Source organism: Schistocerca nitens, chromosome 2 (assembly GCF_023898315.1).
Source record: "Schistocerca nitens isolate TAMUIC-IGC-003100 chromosome 2, iqSchNite1.1, whole genome shotgun sequence".
In the NCBI taxonomy this organism is placed as follows: domain Eukaryota; kingdom Metazoa; phylum Arthropoda; class Insecta; order Orthoptera; family Acrididae; genus Schistocerca; species Schistocerca nitens.
Window position 1 is genome coordinate 119,267,439 of NC_064615.1, and position 23,361 is coordinate 119,290,799.

Consider the following 23,361-nt stretch of genomic DNA (forward strand, 5'->3'; position numbering starts at 1 on the left):
CAAACCTGGGTCTCCTGCTTATCAAAATTGTATCTGTATGAGGCCAGTAAAGTTTCTGAAATCATGTTATTTCATTTATTTTTATTTTTTATGCAACACATACTGTGGAAACATGAATTTTTCTTGTAAATTCCTTGACAAAAATGTTTACTAATTGGGTATGTTTGTAGGTCTTGACAGAGGAGAGTGCTCAGATGCAGACCTGCAGAAGGCCAAATCCATGGTTCCCAAAGCCTTGGAAAATTACGTTGTCCGTGAGTATACCTGTTTGTGTTGCTTCCAAGTTGTACCTATATATACACACGTGAAAATTTCACACACATTCCTACTTCATAATCCTTTTTAGGATAATACTTGCAACATAAAAACAATTTCCTCCCCCCCCTCCTCCTTCCCCTCCTCCCCCTCCTCCTCCCACTCCCCCTCCTCCTCCCACTCCTCCTCCCACTCCCCCTCCTCCTCCTCCTCCTCCTCCCCCCACTCCCCCTCCCCCTCCTCCCCCACCCCCTCCTCCTCCCCCACCCCCTTCTCCTCCTCCTCCTCCTCCTCCTCCTCCTCCTCCTCCTCCTCTGTGTTGTCTCATAACTGACTTGATACTTATTGTTGCTTTCATTGTTTGGAATATGTTAAGACTTATTGTTTGTCCTGAGATGTTATTTTTCTGCAAATTATATGGCCTGGTAATTACACAAATACGTAATTTTTTCCCCACTCTTTCAGTATAACTGTATTAAAGCATGCTTTTCTTCTCCTGTGTCAGCAGTTTTCTTCTGGTGCTAGAAGAATGACTGACAGCTACTACAGATATTAACAATAACATCTTTCTTGTCAAGCAGTCTGTTTTTACAGGCTCAGGTACAATAGGTCAGGAAAAGACACAAGCTGCATGCTTCAGATTTGTGTTGACATTATTTAGCCAAGGATCATTTTCATTGCCAAACATGATGAATGAAATGAGCTAAGAATTACTGAAAAAAACACAGTAATTTGACAACACACAGGACTAAATTACGTATTCTTATCCCTGGATACAGGTTGAACACTTAAAATTTGTGTTGAATTAAATCAAAGTAACAAACATGGTTTTTGTTTATTCGTGTCAGAAGCATTTACAGTGTATAAAATAATGTAATATATATATATATATATATATATATATATATATATATATATATATATATATATATATAAAAACAGAGGGAAACATTCCACGTGGAAAAAATATATCTAAAAAGAAAGAAAGTGATGAGACTTACCAAACAAAAGCGCTGGCAGGTCGATAGACACACAAACAAACACAAACATACACACAAAATTCTAGCTTTCGCAACAAACGGTTGCTTCGTCAGGAAAGAGGGAAGGAGAGGGAAAGATGAGGAAGTGGGTTTTAAGGGAGAGGGTAAGGAGTCATTCCAATCCCGGGAGCGGAAAGACTTACCTTAGGGGGAAAAAAGGACGGGTATACACTCGCACACACACACATTTTCAATGTCTGCTTGTGTCTGTGTATATGCGGATGGATATGTGTGTGTGTGCGAGTGTATACCCGTCCTTTTTTCCCCCTAAGGTAAGTCTTTCCGCTCCCGGGATTGGAATGACTCCTTACCCTCTCCCTTAAAACCCACTTCCTTTCATCTTTCCCTCTCCTTTCCTCTTTCCTGACGAAGCAACCGTTTGTTGCGAAAGCTAGAATTTTGTGTGTATGTTTGTGTTTGTTTGTGTGTCTATCGACCTGCCAGCGCTTTTGTTTGGTAAGTCTCATCACTTTCTTTCTTTATATATATAATAGAGGGAAACATTCCACGTAGGAAAAATATATCTAAAAACAAAGATGATGTGACTTAGCAAATGAAAGTGCTGGCAGGTCGACAGACACACAAACATACACACAGAATTCAAGCTTTCGCAACAAACTGTTGCCTCATCAGGAAAGAGGGAAGGAGAGGGAAAGACGAAAGGATGTGGGTTTTAAGGAAGAGGGTAAGGAGTCATTCCAATCCCGGGAGCGGAAAGACTTACCTTAGGGGGAAAAAAGGACGGGTATATACTCGCGCACACACACACATATCCATCCACACATATACAGACACAAGCAGATATATTTAAAGACAAAGAGTTTGGGCAGAGATGTCAGTCGAGGCAGAAGTGCAGAGGCAAAGATGTTGTTGAATGACAGGTGAGGTATGAGTGGCGGCAACTTGAAATTAGCGGAGATTGAGGCCTGGTGGATAACGGGAAGAGGGGATATATTGAAGAGCAAGTTCCCATCTCCGGAGTTCGGATAGGTTGGTGTTAGTGGGAAGTATCCAGATAACCCGGACGGTGTAACACTGTGCCAAGATGTGCTGGCCGTGCACCAAGGCATGTTTAGCCACAGGGTGATCCTCATTACCAACAAACACTGTCTGCCTGTGTCCATTCATGCGAATGGATAGTTTGTTGCTGGTCATTCCCACATAGAATGCGTCACAGTGTAGGCAGGTCAGTTGGTAGATCACGTAGGTGCTTTCACACGTGGCTCTGCCTTTGATCGTGTACACCTTCCGGGTTACAGGACTGGAGTAGGTGGTGGTGGGAGGGTGCATGGGACAGGTTTTACACCGGGGGCGGTTACAAGGGTAGGAGCCAGAGGGTAGGGAAGGTGGTTTGGGGATTTCATAGGGATGAACTAAGAGGTTACGAAGGTTAGGTGGACGGCGGAAAGACACACTTGGTGGAGTGGGGAGGATTTCATGAAGGATGGATCTCATTTCAGGGCAGGATTTGAGGAAGTCGTATCCCTGCTGGAGAGCCACATTCAGAATCTGATCCAGTCCCGGAAAGTATCCTGTCACAAGTGGGGCACTTTTGTGGTTCTTCTGTGGGAGGTTCTGGGTTTGAGAGGATGAGGAAGTGGCTCTGGTTATTTGCTTCTGTACCAGGTCGGGAGGCTAGTTGCGGGATGCGAAAGCTGTTTTCAGGTTGTTGGTGTAATGGTTCAGGGATACGGACTGGAGCAGATTCGTTTGCCACGAAGACCAAGGCTGTAGGGAAGGGACCATTTGATGTGGAATGGGTGACAGCTGTCGTAATGGAGGTACTGTTGCTTGTTGGTGGGTTTGATGTGGATGGACGTGTGAAGCTGGCCATTGGACAGGTGGAGGTCAACATCAAGGAAAGTGTCATGGAATTTGGAGTAGGACCAGGTGAATCTGATGGAACTAAAGGAGTTGAGGTTGGAGAGGAAATTCTTGAGTTCTTCTTCACTGTGAGACCAGACATACCAACAATTAAAGGGAACAGCCATGGGTACCAGGATGGCCCCTTCGTACGCCAACCTATTCATGGGTCACTTAGAGGAAGCCTTCTTGGTTACCCAGGCCTGCCAACCCAAAGTTTGTTACAGATTTATTGATGACATCTTCATGATCTGGACTCACAGTGAAGAAGAACCTGACAACAGCTTTCGCATCCCGCAACTACCCTCCCGACCTGGTACACAAGCAAATAACCAGAGCCACTTTCTCATCCTCTCAAACCCAGAACCTCCCACAGAAGAACCACAAAAGTGCCCCACTTGTGACTGGATACTTTCCGGGACTGGATCAGATTCTGAATTTGGCTCTCCAGCAGGGATACGACTACGTCAAATCCTGGCCTGAAATGAGATCCATCCTTCATGAAATCCTCCCCACTCCACCATGAGTGTCTTTCCGCCATCCACCTAACCTTCGTAACCTCTTAGTTCATCCCTATGAAATCCCCAAACCACCTTCCCTACCCTCTGGCTCCTACCCTTGTAACCGCCCCCGGTGTAAAACCTGTCCCATGCACCCTCCCACCACCACCAACTCCAGTCCTGTAACCCGGAAGGTGCACACGATCAAAGGCAGAGCCACGTGTGAAAGCACCCACGTGATCTACCAACTGACCTGCCTACACTGTGACGCATTCTATGTGGGAATGACCAGCAACAAACTGTCCATTCGCATGAATGGACACAGGCAGACAGTGTTTGTTGGTAATGAGGATCACCCTGTGGCTAAACATGCCTTGGTGCACGGCCAGCACATCTTGGCACAGTGTTACACCGTCCGGGTTATCTGGATACTTCCCACTAACACCAACCTATCCGAACTCCGGAGATGGGAACTTGCTCTTCAATATATCCTCTCTTCCCGTTATCCACCAGGCCTCAATCTCCGCTAATTTCAAGTTGCCGCCACTCATACCTCACCTGTCATTCAACAACATCTTTGCCTCTGCACTTCTGCCTCGACTGACATCTCTGCCCAAACTCTTTGTCTTTAAATATGTCTGCTTGTGTCTGTATATGTGTGGATGGATATGTGTGTGTGTGCGACTGTATACCCGTCCTTTTTTCCCCCTAAGGTAAGTCTTTCCGCTCCCGGGATTGGAATGACTCCTTACCCTCTCCCTTAAAACCCACATCCTTTCGTCTTTCCCTCTCCTTCCCTCTTTCCAGATGAGGCAACAGTTTGTTGCGAAAGCTTGAATTTTGTGTGTGTGTGTGTGTGTGTGTGTGTGTGTGTGTGTGTGTATATAAACAAAGATGATGTGACTTACCAAACGAAAGTGCTGGCAGGTCGACAGACACACAAACATACACACAAAATTCAAGCTTTTGCAACAAACTGCTGCCTCATCAGGAAAGAGGGATGGAGAGGGAAAGACGAAAGGATGTGGGTTTTAAGGGAGAGGGTAAGGAGTCATTCCAATCCCGGGAGCGGAAAGACTTACCTTAGGGGTAAAAAAGGACGGGTATACACTCGCACACACACACACACATATCCATCCACACATATACAGACACAAGCAGACATATTTAAAGACAAAGAGTTTTATATATATATATATATATATATATATATATATATATATATATATATATATAGATGATGTGACTTACCAAATGAAAGTGCTGGCAGGTCGACAGACACACAAACAAACACAGACATACACACAACATTCCACGTGGGAAAAATATATCTAAAAACAAAGATGATGTGACTTACCAAACGAAAGCGCTGGCACGTCGAAAGGCACACAAACATACACACAAAATTCTAGCTTTCGCAACCAACGGTTGCCTCGTCAGGAAAGAGGGAAGGAGAGGGGAAAGACGAAAAGATGTGGGTTTTAAGGGAGAGGGTAAGGAGTCATTCCAATCCCGGGAGCGGAAAGACTTACCTTAGGGGGAAAAAAAGACAGGTATACACTCGCACGCACACACACATCCATCCGCACATACACAGACACAAGCAGACATTTGTAAAGGCAGAGAGTTTGGGCAGAGATTCCAGTCGAGGCGGAAGTACAGAGGCAAAGATGTTGTTGAATGACAGGTGAGGTATGAGCGGCGGCAAATTGAAATTAGCGGAGATTGAGGCCTGGCGGATAACGAGAAGAGAGGATATACTGAAGGGCAAGTTCCCATCTCCAGACTTCTGACAGGTTGGTGTTAGTGGGAAGTATCCAGATAACCCGGACGGTGTAACACTGTGCCAAGATGTGCTGGCCGTGCACCAAGGCATGTTTAGCCACAGGGTGATCCTCATTACCAACAAACACTGTCTGCCTGTGTCCATTCATGCGAATGGATAGTTTGTTGCTGGTCATTCCCACATAGAATGCGTCACAGTGTAGGCAGGTCAGTTGGTAGATCACGTAGGTGCTTTCACACGTGGCTCTGCCTTTGATCGTGTACACCTTCCGGGTTACAGGACTGGAGTAGGTGGTGGTGGGAGGGTGCATGGGACAGGTTTTACACCGGGGGCGGTTACAAGGGTAGGAGCCAGAGGGTAGGGAAGGTGGTTTGGGGATTTCATAGGGATGAACTAAGAGGTTACGAAGGTTAGGTGGACGGCGGAAAGACACTCTTGGTGGAGTGGGGAGGATTTAATGAAGGATGGATCTCATTTCAGGGCAGGATTTGAGGAAGTCATATCCCTGCTGGAGAGCCACATTCATAGTCTGATCCAGTTTAGGAAAGTATCCTGTCACAAGTGGGGCACTTTTGGGGTTCTTCTGTGGGAGGTTCTGGGTTTGAGGGGATGAGGAAGTGGCTCTGGTTATTTGCTTCTGCACCAGGGCGGGAGGGTAGTTGCGGGATGCGAAAGCTGTTGTCAGGTTGTTGGTGTAATGCTTCAGGGATTCCGGACTGGAGCAGATTCGTTTGCCACGAAGACCTAGGCTGTAGGGAAGGGACCGTTTGATGTGGAATGGGTGGCAGCTGTCATAATGGAGGTACTGTTGCTTGTTGGTGGGTTTGATGTGGACGGACGTGTGAAGCTGGCCATTGGACGGGTGGACGTCAACGTCAAGGAAAGTGGCATGGGATTTGGAGTAGGACCAGGTGAATCTGATGGAACCAAAGGAGTTGAGGTTGGAGAGGAAATTGTGAAGTTCTTCTTCACTGTGAGTCCAGATCATGAAGATGTCATCAATAAATCTGTACCAAAGTTTGGGTTGGCAGGCCTGGGTAGCCAAGAAGGCTTCCTCTATGCGACCCATATAGGTTGGCGTACGAGGGGGCCATCCTGGTACCCATGGCTGTTCCCTTTAATTGTTGGTATGTTTGGCCTTCGAAAGTGAAGCAGTTGTGGGTCAGGATGAAGCTGGCTAAGGTAATGAGGAAAGAGGTTTTTGGTAGGGTGGCAGGTGATCGGCGTGAAAGGAAGTGCTCCATCGCAGCGAGGCCCTGGACGTGCGGAATATATGTGTATAAGGAAGTGACATCAATGGTTGCAAGGATGGCTTCAGGGGGTAACAGACTGGGTAAGGATTCCAGGCGTTCGGGAAAGTGGCACGCACGCGCGCTTACACACACACACACACACACACACACACACACATATGTATGTATGTGTGCGAGTATATACCTGTCCTTTTTTCCCCCTATGGTAAGTCTTTCCGCTCCCAGGATTGGAATGACTCCTTACCCTCTCCCTTAAAACCCACATCCTTTCGTCTTTCCGTCTCCTTCCCTCTTTCCTGATGAAGCAACCGTTGGTTGCGAAAGCTTGAATTTTGTGTGTGTGTTTGTGTTTGTTTGTGTGCCTATCAACATTCCAACGCTTTCGTTTGGTAAGTTACATCATCTTTGTTTTTAGATATATTTTTCCCACGTGGAATGTTTCCCTCTATTATATATATATAAAGACAATTATTTACACTTTTGCTGCCCAAAAGTTAGCGACCTCTATTGCATTTGGCATTGCATGTAGCAGTCTTCTGTTGTGCATGTTGCTGGACATTGGGTACACTGGAGCAGGTGGAAGGTCGTCTGCGACAAACATGGTTATACTCAGCCATTTCTGCTGCCAGCTGTGGTAGCATACATAAGAAAACAAATTTACACTCACTCCCTCTCCCTCTGTCCGCAGCTCGTGGTCTAGTGTCTAGCATTGCTGCCTCTGGATGGCAGGATCCCGGGTTCGATTTTCAGCCAGGTTGGAGATTTTCTCTGCTTGGGGACTGGGTGTTTGTGTGTCCGCATCATTTCATCATCATTTGTGATAGTGGCCTAATTGGACTGTTAAAAATTGGGACTTCATACGGGCGTTGGTGATAGCGCAGTTGAGCATCCCACAAACCAAACACCATTTCTCTCTCTCTCTCTCTCTCTCTCTCTCTCTCTCTCTCTCTCTGCGTGTGTGTGTGTGTGTGTGTGTGTGTGTGTGTGTGTGTGTGTCACATAGGGTTAGGGTTGCCACTTTTCTCTGAGCAAATAAAGCGTATTGGTTGTTACAGGTAGGGAAAAATACTTTGTATCTTAAAGTATTATTTAATTTTCAATGCAGAGCATCTTTGCACTCTACATTTAAGATAAATAAATAACTCATTTTTTATCGAGTTTGTGTGTGCTTTAATTCCTTCGTCCTGCTACTTAATACTCACCACAATAGAAACTCACTCTCTGTGAATACTGAAGTAGTGGGAATCGATGATAGAAATGAAATTAATTTCTGCAGATTTGTAAAGTCCTATTTTGTTTTATTAATTATTTGTTGTCATTTGTGTGCAGTGGGTAAATCTGCAAAATTTCAGAAATATATAATTGACCATAATTTGTTTAATAATGCAATTTACTTGAAAAAATCATTCATATTTAAATTCAAATTTTACAGCTTTAAATTTTTAACCAAGTTAACAAGAAGTGAAATTCAACATCGTTTTTTAAATTTATATTTCTTGCTGCTGCAAATAAACTGTTTGTGTCCCTCAAACGAACCTTTTATTTACATACTCTAAAGGTTTTTCAACAAATTTATAAAACAGATCTGTGAATTTCCTAGTCAGTTCATGTAAAAACAACTTGTATCATGTCAAAACAGAGAGATCTTACTTTCGTTTTATTGGTCGTGTTTAAGATTCTCCAAGATATTATACACATCCGAAATTCTTATGCAGTTGCCTTTCAAGTATTTTATAGTTTTAATAAATAGGGTTAATTTAGCTACAAAAATTAGTAAATGTCAGTCAAGACCTTGTCAGTGTTAAGCATGAATAAATTTTGCAAAATCATAGAACAAATTCCTTCTAAGCTTACAAAATAATGCTGATTGCTTTCTAATTTAATAATATACCTGTGCAGGGTAAAGGAGAGGGCTATTTTGTTCCCGTATGGTGTTTCACTTCATGGAACTTGCCATCCACAGATTCTATAATTTTTTTTTTCAATTTTGCTCTTTTTACAGCAGAGTGGAATTTAGTATAAATTTTCAAAATTACAGTGCCTGTGTTGTAAGACAATAATGTTGTGGCATGTCTCACACAGTTATAGGCACTGCAGATGAATGACAATTTCCCTCTATCAAATCTGGTACCAAATCTGTCACATTTGTAAATAAAGAATGGTTTACGCCAAAATTAGTAGTTTTGTTGTCAGAATTAACTCGGGTACATTATGAAAATGTAACTTGTATTTTTCAACATGCCATCAGCAGACTTGCCACTCATTTTCATCATCATCAACAACAACCAATTCAATCACTTGTTGATGCGGCATCTTGAAGTTGGTGTGCAACATAGGATTCCATTTTGACCAAAACCGAGTAACTTATTTTAAAAGCAATTTTTGGCTGTAAAATATTATACCACTAATGGAAACAGTTTTATGTTTTTCTTGTTAGAAGCATCAGTTTGCGAGCAGTAAAATAAAACAGGCCAATGATGAAAAACCTTTTTTTGCTGAAAATATCGTATTCTTATGTTTTTAAGTGTGGGAAATCCAAATATGATACTTAAACTGTATCACCCACCATTTTTTCACATTTTACAGATAAATTTGTTAAATTAAGCAATTTTTTTAAAGAATTCAACAGCTTTTATACAGTTAAAATAATTTAAAAAGGAGGTGTAATGAATCTAGATGACGTTGCGTTGGTAGCACTGCTGAAAAACATTCGCTGGCAAAAAAAGATCAATTCTGTTTTTGTGTTAACAGATGGTGTTTTCTTTACTGTCAACCTAACCTCACTCTCCCATTTCCTGCACATGTGCTCAGTACATTGTCTACTCACGGTTGTAAAAACTCTGCTGACAGTTTTTGCTATATTTGTGGTGAATTTGTGATTAAAAAACACCAAAGAAACATTACAGACTTTGTGAAAAAGGTTTATCTATCATACTTTGTATCTAAACTTGGTGATCAAGATAAATCTTGGGCACTGCATAAGGTATGTTATGTGTGTGTTGAAGATCTGAGAAAATGGTCCAAAAGGAGAAAAAAGCCTTTAGATTTGCTGTTCCTGTGGCGTGAAGGGAGCCAAGAAATCATTCTGATGATTGCTACTTTTGCAGTGTTGATATTACTGGTCATAATTCGAAAAACAAGAAGGTAATAAGCTACCCTAACCTTCCGCCCTCCATCCGACCAGTAGGGCATGTTGTAGATTTGCCGGTTCCTGAACCACCAGATGATTTAAATTCTTTTCCAACAGAAGTATTTTCTGATGTACAATCTGATTTAGATTAACCAAATGATGATGAATTTCATTGTAATACAGAAAGTCTAGAGCCCAAATTGTTTACTCGGACCAAGGTTAACAATTTGGTTAAAGATCTGGGCTTAACGAAAGAAAAAGCTGAATTGCTTGGCTCTAGATTAAAAGAAAAGAACTTATTGGCAGTTGGAACCAGCATATACATGTATAGAAAGAGAGAGCAGCAATTTTCCAAGTTTTTTTCAAGAAGGGGATTTAATATACTGCTCAGACATTCCCGGTCTGATGAATGAATTTGGTATTGAATACAAAAAGGAAGACTGGAGGCTATTCATTGATTCATCCAAAACTAGTATAAGGCTGTTTTATTACACAATGGTGACTAGTATGCATCTATACCTGTTAGACATTCTGTACATATGAAAGCAAGCTGTGAAAACCTAGAAATAGTGCTAAATAAAATAGGCTACTCTGCTCATGGTTGGATGATATGTGGTGATCTAAAAGTAACATGCATGCTTCTTGGTCAGCAAAGTGGCTTTACCAAATTTCCATGTTTCTTGTGTGAATGGGACAGTAGGGCTTGGGATCAACACTGGTGTAGAAAGCACTGGCCTGTGATGGAGTCTTTAAAACCTGGTGAGAAGAACATTCAACACAAAAAACATTGTAGATCCAAAAAATGTACCCCTACCACCTCTACATATAAAGTTAGGCCTAACGAAACAGTTTGTAAAGGCTTTGCCTAAAGATGGACCCTGTTTTAAGTATCTCTGCCAAATGTTTCCACACTTTCAGAAGCTAAACTGAAAGAAAGCGTCTTTGTCGGGCCTGACTTTAGAAAATTGATGTTAACTTTGAATCCACAATGACCTTAAATTAGAAAGAAGCCTGGGTGTCATTCAAGCAAGTTGTTGCAAAGTTCTTAGGACATGAAAAAACCCATAATATGTTTCCATTATAGCTACAATGTTAAAGAAGTTTAAAACTTTAGGGTGTTTAATGAGCCTGAAAGTTCACTATTTGAACTGTCACCTTGATTACTTCCTGGATAATATGGGAGATGTTAGTGAGGAGCAAGGAGAGCGTTTTCACCACGACATTATAAAGTGATGAAAAAACGCTACCAAGGCTGCTGGAACACCAACATGATGGGGGACTACTGTTGGTCACTTCACCAGAAAGTTCAGCAAGTGACTCATCGTAGAAAAAGCTACACAAGAAGCTTCAAAGAAAAAAAGAGAAAGAAAACACACATCAATTCCAGCTGACAAGGGAAACCTCTATTAACACACATTATTGTTTTAAATAGCTTACTTTAAATACAAACTATGTTTATGTTGTAACAAACCATTTCATTAATTTCCCCCGTTTACCATATAGCACAGGATTTTTATACTATATAATAAAAAGCATATTGCTCGAAAACTATGGGTTATACAAAAAACCTAAGGCTAGATTTGGATTCAGCTCATAAAAATCTATAAAGATCAGCTATCAAAGTATGTATATATATATATATATATATATATATATATATATATATATATATAACAGAGGGAAACATTCCACGTGGAAAAAATATATCTAAAAAGAAAGAAAGTGATGAGACTTACCAAACAAAAGCGCTGGCAGGTCGATAGACACACAAACAAACAAACACACAAAATTCTAGCTTTCGCAACAAACGGTTGCTTCATCAGGAAAGAGGGAAGGAGAGGGAAAGATGAAAGGAAGTGGGTTTTAAGGGAGAGGGTAAGGAGTCATTCCAATCCCGGGAGCGGAAAGACTTACCTTAGGGGGAAAAAAGGACGGGTATACACTCGCACACACACACACACATATCCATCCGCATATACACAGACACAAGCAGACATTGAAAATATATATATATATATATATATATATATATATATATAACAAAGATGATGTGACTTACCGAACGAAAGCGCTGGCGGGTCGTTAGACACACAAACACACACACAAAATTCAAGCTTTCGCAACAAACTGTTGCCTCATCAGGAAAGAGGGGAAGGAGAGGGAAAGACGAAAGGATGTGGGTTCTAAGGGAGAGGGTAAGGAGTCATTCCAGACATATGTCTGCTTGGTCTGTATATGTGTGGATGGATATGTGTGTGTTGCGCGAGTGTATACCTGTCCTTTTTCCCCCTAAGGTAAGTCTTTCCGCTCCCGGGATTGGAATGACTCCTTACCCTCTCCCTTAAAACCCACATCCTTTCGTCTTTCCCTCTCCTTCCTCTCTTTCCTGATGAGGCAACAGTTTGTTGCGAAAGCTTGAATTTTGTGTGTGTGTTTGTTTGTGTGTCTATCGACCTGCCAGCGCTTTCCTTCGGTAAGTCACATCATCTTTGTTTTTAGATATATTTTTCCCACGTGGAATGTTTCCCTCTATTATATTTAAAAAAAAAAAGTTTTCCTTGGCCTGTGTGGTTTGTCTGTGTTTAGATCTTGCGTTTGAAATAGCATATGACTCCAGTATCTCTACAGCTAGAGTTTCTCTTTTGGTTCTAGCCAGACAGACACTTGAAGCTATTCTTGTATTAACATAAATAATTTTATTCAGTTGTACAATACAATCCATACTGTTGTTGGACAAATTATGTTTTACAGGTTAGTTCAGCAGCAGAGTTCAGATGTTTTTCCATATCCGATTTAGATGTATGATATTTTTTACCAAGGCAGGGTGTATATGCCCCAGGAAATGCAGGAAAAACCCAGTAATGTTCCATTGTGTTAGTTCTCATTAAATATTTTTGATATTGACTGGTAAGAATTGATAGTCTACCAAACAATTTTACTTTAACCCGGTACTGCAGCAATAAAAGATAAACAAGATAATAACACCAAAATAAAACTTCAGTTGCAAAGAAAGTGCACCATTTACAACAACAAAACACAGTGCTCACACAAGTGTCTGCCAACAGCAAAATTCATCAAAAGTATTCAGGATGAAGACCATGAAATACCTCATAACAACAGATTGCTTCATGTGAGTGTGATATCACAACTGTTTACATTTCTGACAGGTCATATGTAAATGTTGCAAATGGTGATTTGAGAAGCGTTACTTTCAAAGTAAATTGCCTTTCAAGCAGTATTAATTATATTACATGTGAGAGTATGTGATGAATTTCTTAAATCGCAGAGCATTTGATTCTCATTCAAAACTTAACACTTTGAGGATCAGCCGTTTAAAATTACTTGATAGGTGATGTCTGTTACATGCTTTGGTGTTGCCACATTGGCCACCGGCTGCCACTCAGTTATAAGTGACACACAAACATGGCAAGTCACTGTACAAATGCTATTAATATGTAATGCGGAGCACTGCTGGAAGTGACCGCCACAAGGTATGTCAGAAATGTGAGATGCTTTGTCAACAGCTGCTGTTAGGTGACCAATCACTAAACTGCAGCAGGAGACCGATTTTGTAGCCCGTAATTTAAACTCTTGTCCTAAGCTAACCACAGCCTCGTGATGTGTAATGTATCCAAGAAAGCGATGTTTAGCAGTCTGCAGCAGAACTAAAATCACAATCACTTTGTTCGGGGCTATTAAAGTTAACGTCTCCGAACAAATCAAAGACAGAAAAAGTTCAGTTTCAGTGCTAAAAGCAAACTGTTAATTTCTCGCTATCATTGTTTACCTAAAACTGTCCTCTCACTGGCTACACGAGCTGCTGCATTACCAACCAATGAGCAGTCCTCTTTGGCACTTGTTTGTGGATTATGAATGGCACAGGCAGATTCCAGACTAAAAAAGAACGATACGTAGAAAAATAATAGCAAATAAAATAGTCAACACGAAGATGGTGATAATGATGTGGCAAAGAATTAGAAATGAAAAAATTACTTTTAAACCAATTAATAGAATAAGAATGATCATCTAACTCTTTTGATGAGATTCCAATCTACGACCTTCAACATGGCAAGTAACTACACTAACTGTTGTGCTAAAGTTAAACACTGAGTCAGATTGTTATATTTTTCACTGTAATCGCCCAGTTGCATTTATGGATCGCAGCCTTCAAAAACTTGGTGACATGCCATGTTGTATGAAACTTATCTAATCTAAGCCGATTTCTTTGATTATGATAACTGCACGTGTGGCACTGAATCATGTCTTCTACGGAAATATCCAGCAGTGTTTAGTTAGTGCTATGTATGAAACATATGTTTCATTAGCATCGTTATTTGTGTGTGGTGTTTGTCGTGTGGTGATGAAATACAAAATAAAAGTGCCAGATCCATGGTTCAGAATCCAAACACATCCAGAAAGAATGTGGGACAAGAAATTAGAATTTAACTGACCGATTGTGCGGCAGTTTGGCAACGCTGGCAGAAACCAGCTAAAACACGTGAAGTGTCAACTCTTCAGTAATTTTATTCAGACTATAGAAAAATTTCGGGCCCAGAGGAACATTCTTGCATGCCATTATTTAAAATTTTACTGGAAGATTTGTGTTTGATGTATATTAAAGGGTAACACACTAAAAAAGACCAAGCTGCAGGATAGTTTTTCATTTTTATTTTAGTTCTTTCATAGATTACAAATTATGCAATAACAATAGCAAAAAGTATAATCATCCCTCACAAAAGAAAGAGAGAGGAATTTTGGGGTGAGTTCTTGAGCAGTTTCACACGTAAATAGCTTTTCTATGGAGAAGTTGAAGTGCTCGAGGAATAAGTATTCGGCCAAGTAACCCACAAAACATTTGGTTCACAGAGCTGCAACTTAAGCTGTGCTCTTTGGATTCTGCCTAACCACACCCTCAGAAAAACAGCAAAAAAATTTCAACAACCAATATTATATGTGAAAGGTTAGCTTATCATACTGCATTATAGTAATTCAAACAGTTAACTTTTCTTAATTGTATGTTCGCGCTACTTAACAGGAATGTTGCTGTTGGCTGATCGCACAGTTTTACTAGGGTCTTTGCAGAGGATGCTGGGAGCGGAAGCTTGCTATCAGCTTGTAGCACATTGGCTGCTGAGACAAGCCCAGCCTCCTTTTCCCAAAGCAGCAAGCTTATAGCAAATAAAAGAAATGAACATGTAATGCTGGTGTGTCCAGCTTACCTGAACCACATTGGAAAAAGACGAATATTTTTGGACTGCACATAATGTACTTGACATTAATAATTTCTGCTGAACTTACATGTGCTGGGAGTTTCACTTTGAAAGTATTTAGTTTATCTTATCTGTACATAAATGGAATCCCCCCACCCCCCAAAACTTGTGTGATAGTTGCTCACTTCTTGGGCCGCATGTGGCCTGTGGGTTGGACACCCCGGATGTAATGGATTAATGTGTCATGGAAGTGACATGGAAAGTTATGGCAAGTCACTAGAAGAACCAGGTACAGCCTCTTCACTCATTTTTGTAAATAATATTAACAATCACTGCACACAACAGCGCACACAGATCAGCAGCAGACTTCAATCGATCACAGAGAGGACTGAGTAAAAGTGTGTGACCTAGTACATCACATTTTCTGTGCTCTGAATATCTGCTGTCATTGGCTGTCGAGTTCAAGTGACATGAGCTATGACTGGCTGACAAGAACCCATCACAATCTCGATTTCAGTGCTTCTGAAGCTATCCTGCTCAGTTTGGTGGAATTTGCATTTATATTTTCATAATATGAAAATATGCAGTTGCCTAAACTGCCAGGAAGGTGTTCTATGCTGATGTATAAAACCGTTACTATTCAAATGATTGGTAAGTTTTATAGCTCTGAGGGAAATTTTGTTGCAGCTTAACATGGAAAAAATGTATTTTCACCCAGGGTATAGTGTATTTTCTCCCCATGTCCGTGTATACACCCTGTTAGATGTTTCTTAACCTGAAAATAACGAGATCAGACCATTCTTCACCTACAGCCATCACGATGATAACAAACAAAAAAACACACACACAAACCGAAGTAGTTGTAAATGTAACTCTACATAAATCGCTGATTATATTCCATTATATTTTTTTCGTGGGTCGTTAGTTAACCAAACACCATGTTTGATTTCCCAAAAACTTTCATACATAGACAATAGTTTTGTCATTTGTATCATCATATCAATCTTATTGGCACTTTTTTTCAGTGTAACATATTCACTACCTCTTTCATTTGTTTCATGATTAAAATTATGTTTTGAGTTTACTGAAGTAGCCTTGATCCATCATTAACATTTGAGTTCAGGTTGCATTCAGAAACAGTACAAAGTTCATTCAGTTACTTAGCCAATCTATTATACGCAAGAGTACAATCAGCTTTTGTGGTCTTTTAATGACTTATGTAAAATGAATTGTATAAAAAATTAAAACTATGTGAAGTAAAGTATTTTCATGTACTTTGTTCCCCTAAAGTATAGCAAATAATTCTCTGCAGTAATGTACAATACTTGATTATAAAAAGTACAGGCTGCAACCCTGTATAGAAGGTACTTCAGGCGGGAGTGAATCATATCTAAAATGACGTTTATAAGATAACAAATGCTTGACAAGAAATATCACATGTTAAGTAGTGCCAGGACGAAAATTTTTAGTAGTGTGTGAATAAGAGTCTCTGTAATAATAATTCTGGACTTCAACACTCTATGCCATGCATCTTACTTGTATTTACATTTCCCATGTGGTGTAGATATATAATTTGCAATGTGTTCATGTGACTAATAATTTTTCTTCTCTGTTTTAATATTGCTTGTGCAGAATTAGCCAGTGGGCACTTGGATACAGTTCTGCCAGATTTGGAAGCCGGGCCAAGTTCATCTCTTTCTGTGGATGACCTGGATGCTAGTCTTGGCGTCAATGAACTTTCAAGACCGTCGTCACATGCATCATTATCTGATCCATTGTCTCCTTCTATACAAGATTTTTCTGATGAGGAGTCTGACATTTCGAGTGACCTTGAAGTAAATTAGTTGCCTTGACACTCACTGTGAGACTGTGAAAATGTGTATGTTCTTGCTGGAGTGTTGCATCGTATCAGTTTTACAAGTGTATATTTATTTCTTCTTCTTCCTTCTCCTCCCCCCTCCTACTGCCCCCCCCTCCTCCTCCTCCTCCCCCCCCCTCCTCATTCTTATTCATTGAATCTCTTGTCTGAAAGTATTGCAGTCTTTGACATTGTTTTCTGAACTGCCTGGTGCTTAATTCTATTTATATGTGTATTTATAGGGCTGCAAAAGGCTGGTACTGTTGTCTTTTCCTTATTTCTCAGTTTGTTACTACTTGAGCACCCTACCAGCAAGTCATATTCACCGTCCAGCCAGATAAATATTAGTACATTTTTCACTGTAATAATTGACAGGAGAATTGCAGTTGTAAGAAGCCTTTGGACAGTGTGTTATTTGACAGGGACCATAGTAATTGGATCTTTAAGCTTGAATTTATGGAATAAAATTTTATGATCATTGTACATTGAAAGAGCTTCAGTAACATTGTAAGAAAGTCTGTGTAATTTTAAATTGGATTTACACAGGTTTTTTTTGTTCAATATTTCAAAAGAAGAGCATTGCAAGAAATGGGCTTGTAATTGACAACAACCATATATTTCACTGGCACTTTACAGATGATTTGTTGTTACAATAGTCAGTCATGGTATGAAAGTTTAATGCCACAGTTAGATCCACACTACAATATTTTCTTCTGCTATGTAGTTGCTTTTACTAGTTGTTACAAAACACAAAGCGTTCTCTTATTCCAATTTTAGTGGGTCTCACGACAGTGGAATGAGGATGTGACTGTTGATATAAAGAAAAATTGCAACTAATAAAATATATTTTTAAAATTAATAACTGAGCTGCAATTAACATAGTAAAGTTTCTTTCTGCCAGTTATTACTGTATGTTGATTGTGGCCTGTGGAGAGCCATCAAAAAGTTTTTCACTACATAGAGCACATTTTATCAGGTACAAATGGAGGGTGAAAAATCACAGTGCTTTCTTTACTCTAATTTTTTGTTTTTATATGAAATATGAACTTACATTAGTGTGTTGCAATGGTTGTAAGTAGCTATGCAATAAACACTGTAAATAGAAAGCCTGTGATTGTTTACCTTAAATGGTAGTCTTTGAGAGCTTCTTGAGTGTGATTAATATTGTATAAAAATGTAAACAATTGTTAATAGTGTTGTTCCTTGTTATGAGGAATTCTGGCAGGACTAGATTTCTGCTATAACTTTTAAATGCCTCTTTGCTTTCATTCCAAAATGAGATGAGGCTAATCAGATGTAACTCAGGATACCATGTGCCCAATGATTTCAGTGAAATTATTTTTACGAAGCACCCTTGTATGTGGGGATATCCAAGACTGTTGGATACTGTTTTGAATGTAGTGTAGACTTGTTTTATAGTAAAATGTAATTAGGTTGCATGCATACATTTGTGCATTTGTACATCATTGTCGTCATCATCATCATAATTTTACATGTTAAAACAATAAAACTGCAATGATTGCTGCTGCATCTTTTGTTGGTGATTACATAATAAATATTATTTAATGCTGTTATAATTAACCTCAAGGTGCCTGCACTAGATTTCATATAAAAGTCCAGTCCCTTTCTACACCCTGGGTATAACATACAGTAAGTACTGAAGCTGTAAACAATGAATCCTAAATGTAGATATGAGATTATTCAGAGTGGGCATCACTGGCTTTATTGTGCAATCATACTCTGAGAAAGACTACAATAGAACATTGTCTTAATATCAAGAGCTCTGTGGCTTTACTCTTTCCCTCATTAATGTGATCTATAATAGAGTTGGCAAAAGATTTCAGACAGTTGAAATGGTGTTGGTGTGGCTGCTTCGCATGTCTACCTCAGTCAATTACATACCATGATTTTGAATGCGTGTCTAGGCAACGACTCGTTGCAGCTATATAAATAAATATTGTGGGCGGGGGGGGGGGGGGGGGGGTGTGTTTCCCTGCAGCTGTTGGGCAGTTGAAAATTGTCAACAGTTAAGCCATCTGTTACGGATATTCTTTTGCCAACTCTGCTATAGGATTCTGATTATATTCTTCTGCATCCCATATTTTCTGATTGAACACTTCAGTGACACATTAAAAACCAATAAAGTGTATGTAATCATTGAAACAGTTTATAAACTTTTGTTTGCCCTGGCTTAGGTAAGTGGCCTGATTAATGAAATGCTGCTTATGATTTGTTGGAAAGTAATTAACAGCTGATTTGTATCAAAGGCACATTTTTCAGTCACAATCAGTTTTCTACAAGTGTTAGAGTATGATTTTTGTAAGGTTTGCAAGTCTGTTTTCACAACACAAATTCCAATATAAGAATAAAAAATTACAGTCTCAGTGTTACATAGTAACTGTTGGTAGTGTGTGTGTGTGTGTGTGAGATACACACACACACACAAATGTCCCGGGAGTGGAAAGACTTACCTTAGGGGGGGAAAAAGGGCAGGTATACACTCGCCCCCCCCCTTCCACACACACACACACACACACACACACACACACATATATATATATATATATATATATATATATATATATATATATATATATATATATACATACAGGTAGACATATGTAAATGCAAAGAGGTCCATTTTTCCCCCTAAGGTAAGTCTTTCCACTCCCGGGATTGGGATGACTCCTTACCCTCTCCCTTAAAACCCACATCCTTTCGTCTTTCCCTCTCTCCTGATGAAGCAACTGTGGGTTGTGAAAGCTTGAATTTTGTTTTTGTGTTTGTGTTTGTTAGTGTCACTATCAACATACCAACACTTTCTATTCTTAGTAACAAATATTATGTTTAGCTTTCCCTTCAAACAAAGAAAATGTCATTGATCCGGATTGAATTTCACTCAATGTTGGTATTATGCCAGATGTGGTCAACGACAGTGAAACAGTAGTCATATTTTTAGCGTTGCTTGAAATGATCGGGTGAGACAGGCAATATCGGCCATCGGCAGAACTGCCCATCGTTGACTGCACTGTGACTGTATCCTCATCTATCGCATGCAGTGCAAACTTTGCTGTACATCGACGCCTCCTTATAATCTTTCAGATTTTGCGAGGAAGACTTGACAGCAGTATGAAATGGTTCCTGGTTAGTGACATATATGAAGACCTCAGTGGTCCTTCAACTGATGGAGGAAAGGGAGATACTCTTAAAGTGAGAATGACAAGGCACGAAGACAATAATCAGTGGTGAAGAACAGCCACAGTTTGTAATTTGTTAAATGCCACTGGTGGCATGGAGCCTTATAAGTTAGAGGCATCTTGAAACCAAACATCCTGCATTAACAGGGAAAACAAAAAGAATTATTTGTTAGGAAACTAAATGTTTTATTGTCTACCCAGAAGAACTTTGCTGAAATGACAAATGTGACTTCCAGAGCCCTTCTAGCCTTTTACCAGGTTTCGCATAGGATTGCTAAATGTGACAAATCTCATACACAGTCAAACATTTTGGTTTTACCAGCAGCTATTGATATAGTATCAACAATATTTGGTGACTCAGTTGCTCAACAGTTGAAAATAACGCAGTGTGTAGAAGAATTTGACATTTTTTACGATTCACTCAACCAGTTAATTGATAACTTATGTAGTAGCTGTTTTGCACTTAAAAGTGGGCAAAGTGATTGATATTCCTAAAGATGTTCATTTGATTGGTTATGTTAGTTTTGTTCATGAGGTGAACATTTGAGAGGAATTGCTTTTCTGTCAGTCAATACTGAAGATGGCTACAGTTCAGAGTCTCTTGACATGATCAGTACTTTTTAAATCAAAACAGGATGTCATGGAATAGATGCATTGGAGTATGCACAAATGGGCTCACTCGGTATCTGAAATTGATGGGCGGTTGTAAGTGAAAGTTAAAGCTGCAGCCCCTGATGCGTATGGGCCCACTGTGTAATACATGAGGAGGCTCTGGCTGCTAAAGAATCTAGCCCAACCCTCCATTAAGTACTGCAAATGTTTATAGAAGCAGTTAATAATATTAAAGCAAATTCTGTAATTTAGGGCTTTTTAAAATGCTATGTGAGAACATGTGTGCTGAAAGGGCCAAAGTACTAAAAGGAATGCTTGAACTGAGGAATGAGGTATTCTGTTTCTTAAAGGAGAGAAGTCGCTCTCTGGCAGACAGTTTCGGCAACATATTTTCTATGGAAAATGGCATATGTCACTGACATATTCTTAACGTTTCACTTCAAGGTAATCAGGCGAATGTACTATCTTGGAGACAAAAAGTGAAGCCATTCATAAAGAAATTAGAGCTGTGTCAAAAACGAGTGGGAAGTGACATGCTAGATGTGTTCCCTACTGTAATGTCGCAGTTAGAGGACACAGGTAATCTGATACTTCGGATGGAGGTAAAAGCCTGCCTCCTTCATTATCTCGCAACAATAAAGGTTCTCTTCAAAAAGTATTTTAGTGACGATTTTGAATAAATTTAATTGAATTAAAAATCCTTTCAAAAATGGTCTTGGGTCATAATGTCTAAATAGAAGAGAGCATGAGCAACTTATTGATCTCATTTGACATAAAAGCTTTCTGAGTATGGTACCACATGTAATGTAAAACTATACAGGAGAAACCCAATTTTGGCCATTGTAACCATGGCCAAAATATTGGTTTCTCCAGTACAGATTTACGTTGTGGTGCGGCACCACATTCAGAAAACTTGCCGATCTCATAATACTTCACTGAAGAGTAATTTTAATGAAGTGTCTTTGTTGGAGTTTTTGGTACATATTGGCAAGGAATTCCAAAACACTGAGCCAAAATGCAATGAAGATCATGATTCCTTTTGCAACAACATACTAATGTGAGACCAGTTTTGGCAGCTATGAAGTCGAACTACCATTCATAGTTGAATGTAAGCAAAGAACTCCAAGTGACTGTTTCTGCTGCTGCACCACGTCCTGAGAAACTTCTTTCTCAAAACGAAGTTCATCCATTACACTGAACTTTGCTGTTTAAATTTTTAATGATCTTGTAACCCTTGTTTGCTGAACTGTAAATATTGCCCATTTCACAGTTTTTGGATAAATGAAGATGTTATAAAGATAAAAAATTTGTTCCATATTTTAGTTGTAACAATTCATTTAGTTTTGGGTGCTGTTGTGTAAAATCCTTCTAAATTGAATTTGATAAAACTGAGAATAAGGTAAAGAAAATATTAAATTATTTTTATTAGTAAAACAGGCCGTAGAGGAAAAAAGTTTGAGAACCACTGCAATATACTATTGTACAGTTCTACTTGCAACATTTAAAAAAACTACAGAAAAATGTTATTTTGTAACTTAATGATTAATGCAGACATCTTACAGATAAAATATATTCTGAACCTGTGATAGTAGAAACAGGATACTGGATGGAATCACATTTGAAAAAGAGATGAAATATTTGAATACAAATGAGAATAAATTATTTTTTTCAGATTAATTTCAAACAAAACAACAGAATGCAGACTTTTCTTGGGCCGACAGGCGATTTTATTGGTGGGAGTGATATATGGTGGCTTGCAATGGAGTTATTGGCTTACGATGATAGCCTGATCATTAAGATTTAGGTTTTCTGTAGGTCATCTTAAGTAAAACCAGAAATAAAACCAATAAAAAGATTGCAGTCAGTACTTTGCTGAGTAATTTTTAACTAAATACCTCACATCAGTTAATTCTGACTAAGAAAAACAATTGATTAGATCAGTGGTTGTCAAACTTTCTTGCTCAAGAACCAGTACTGACATTGTGGGGCAGCACCTTGGCCTCACATGTACCAATCTTATTATTAATTGTAACCTACATAAATTAGTATATTATGAGCCCCCAATAGACTAGTTATAGTAAGGGCATGATAAGTTGTCCCCCAAGTGGCCACTGATCATTGAAAGTCTGCAGTATTTTGTGTTAATTGTTCTCAGTTTCAGATCGCTGTGGCACTGGAATTGCCTGACGAAATGGTGGCATATTGCCTGTGTGAACAGATGATTAATTAATTAATAACAACAATTTTACATATTTAAATGCATTATACCATATGAGAGATGGATGATAAATGTTTACTAAATGTTTTTAATATAAATTTTCTTGTATTCATTAAGTTATGTTACAACCACCATAATTTAATGTCAAATACTGTCTTAATTTAATGATGTATTCCTTGCTACAAATATGTAGTGAATTTGAAGATGACAGTAGCTATGATGCGCATTCACTAATCCATGTTACTTCCTTTCGAAATTAATACCATAGCAGCTGATCAGAATAAGGCACGCACGCTGTGAGTTATCAGAACTGGAAGACAAACAGTAATTCTCCTTATCACATCTTTTAGCCTTGCAGTTGCTGTGCTACTTACCCCTCTGCCTGAAGTAAGCAGTCAACTTTATCTAGATCAGTCGAATTCACCAAAATCAATTAAAA

At 39.4% G+C, this 23,361-nt stretch overlaps 1 protein-coding gene across 2 annotated transcripts in view; it reads left to right on the forward strand.

Moving 5' to 3' along the window:
* The window catches only part of LOC126235799 (transcription factor Dp-1), a 197,274-nt gene extending 178,834 nt beyond the window's left edge, over positions 1-18,440 (forward strand). The window contains exons 10-11 of one of the 2 annotated variants that reach the window (XM_049944619.1): positions 171-254; positions 16,670-18,439. In XM_049944619.1, the coding sequence (XP_049800576.1) occupies positions 171-254; positions 16,670-16,881 (296 nt within the window). In that variant the 3' untranslated portion in view covers positions 16,882-18,439. Of the gene's footprint in view, positions 1-170; positions 255-16,669 lie in introns of both variants that reach the window. The other variant, XM_049944618.1, reaches the window with a different exon arrangement.
* Positions 18,441-23,361: the final 4,921 nt, after the last annotated feature.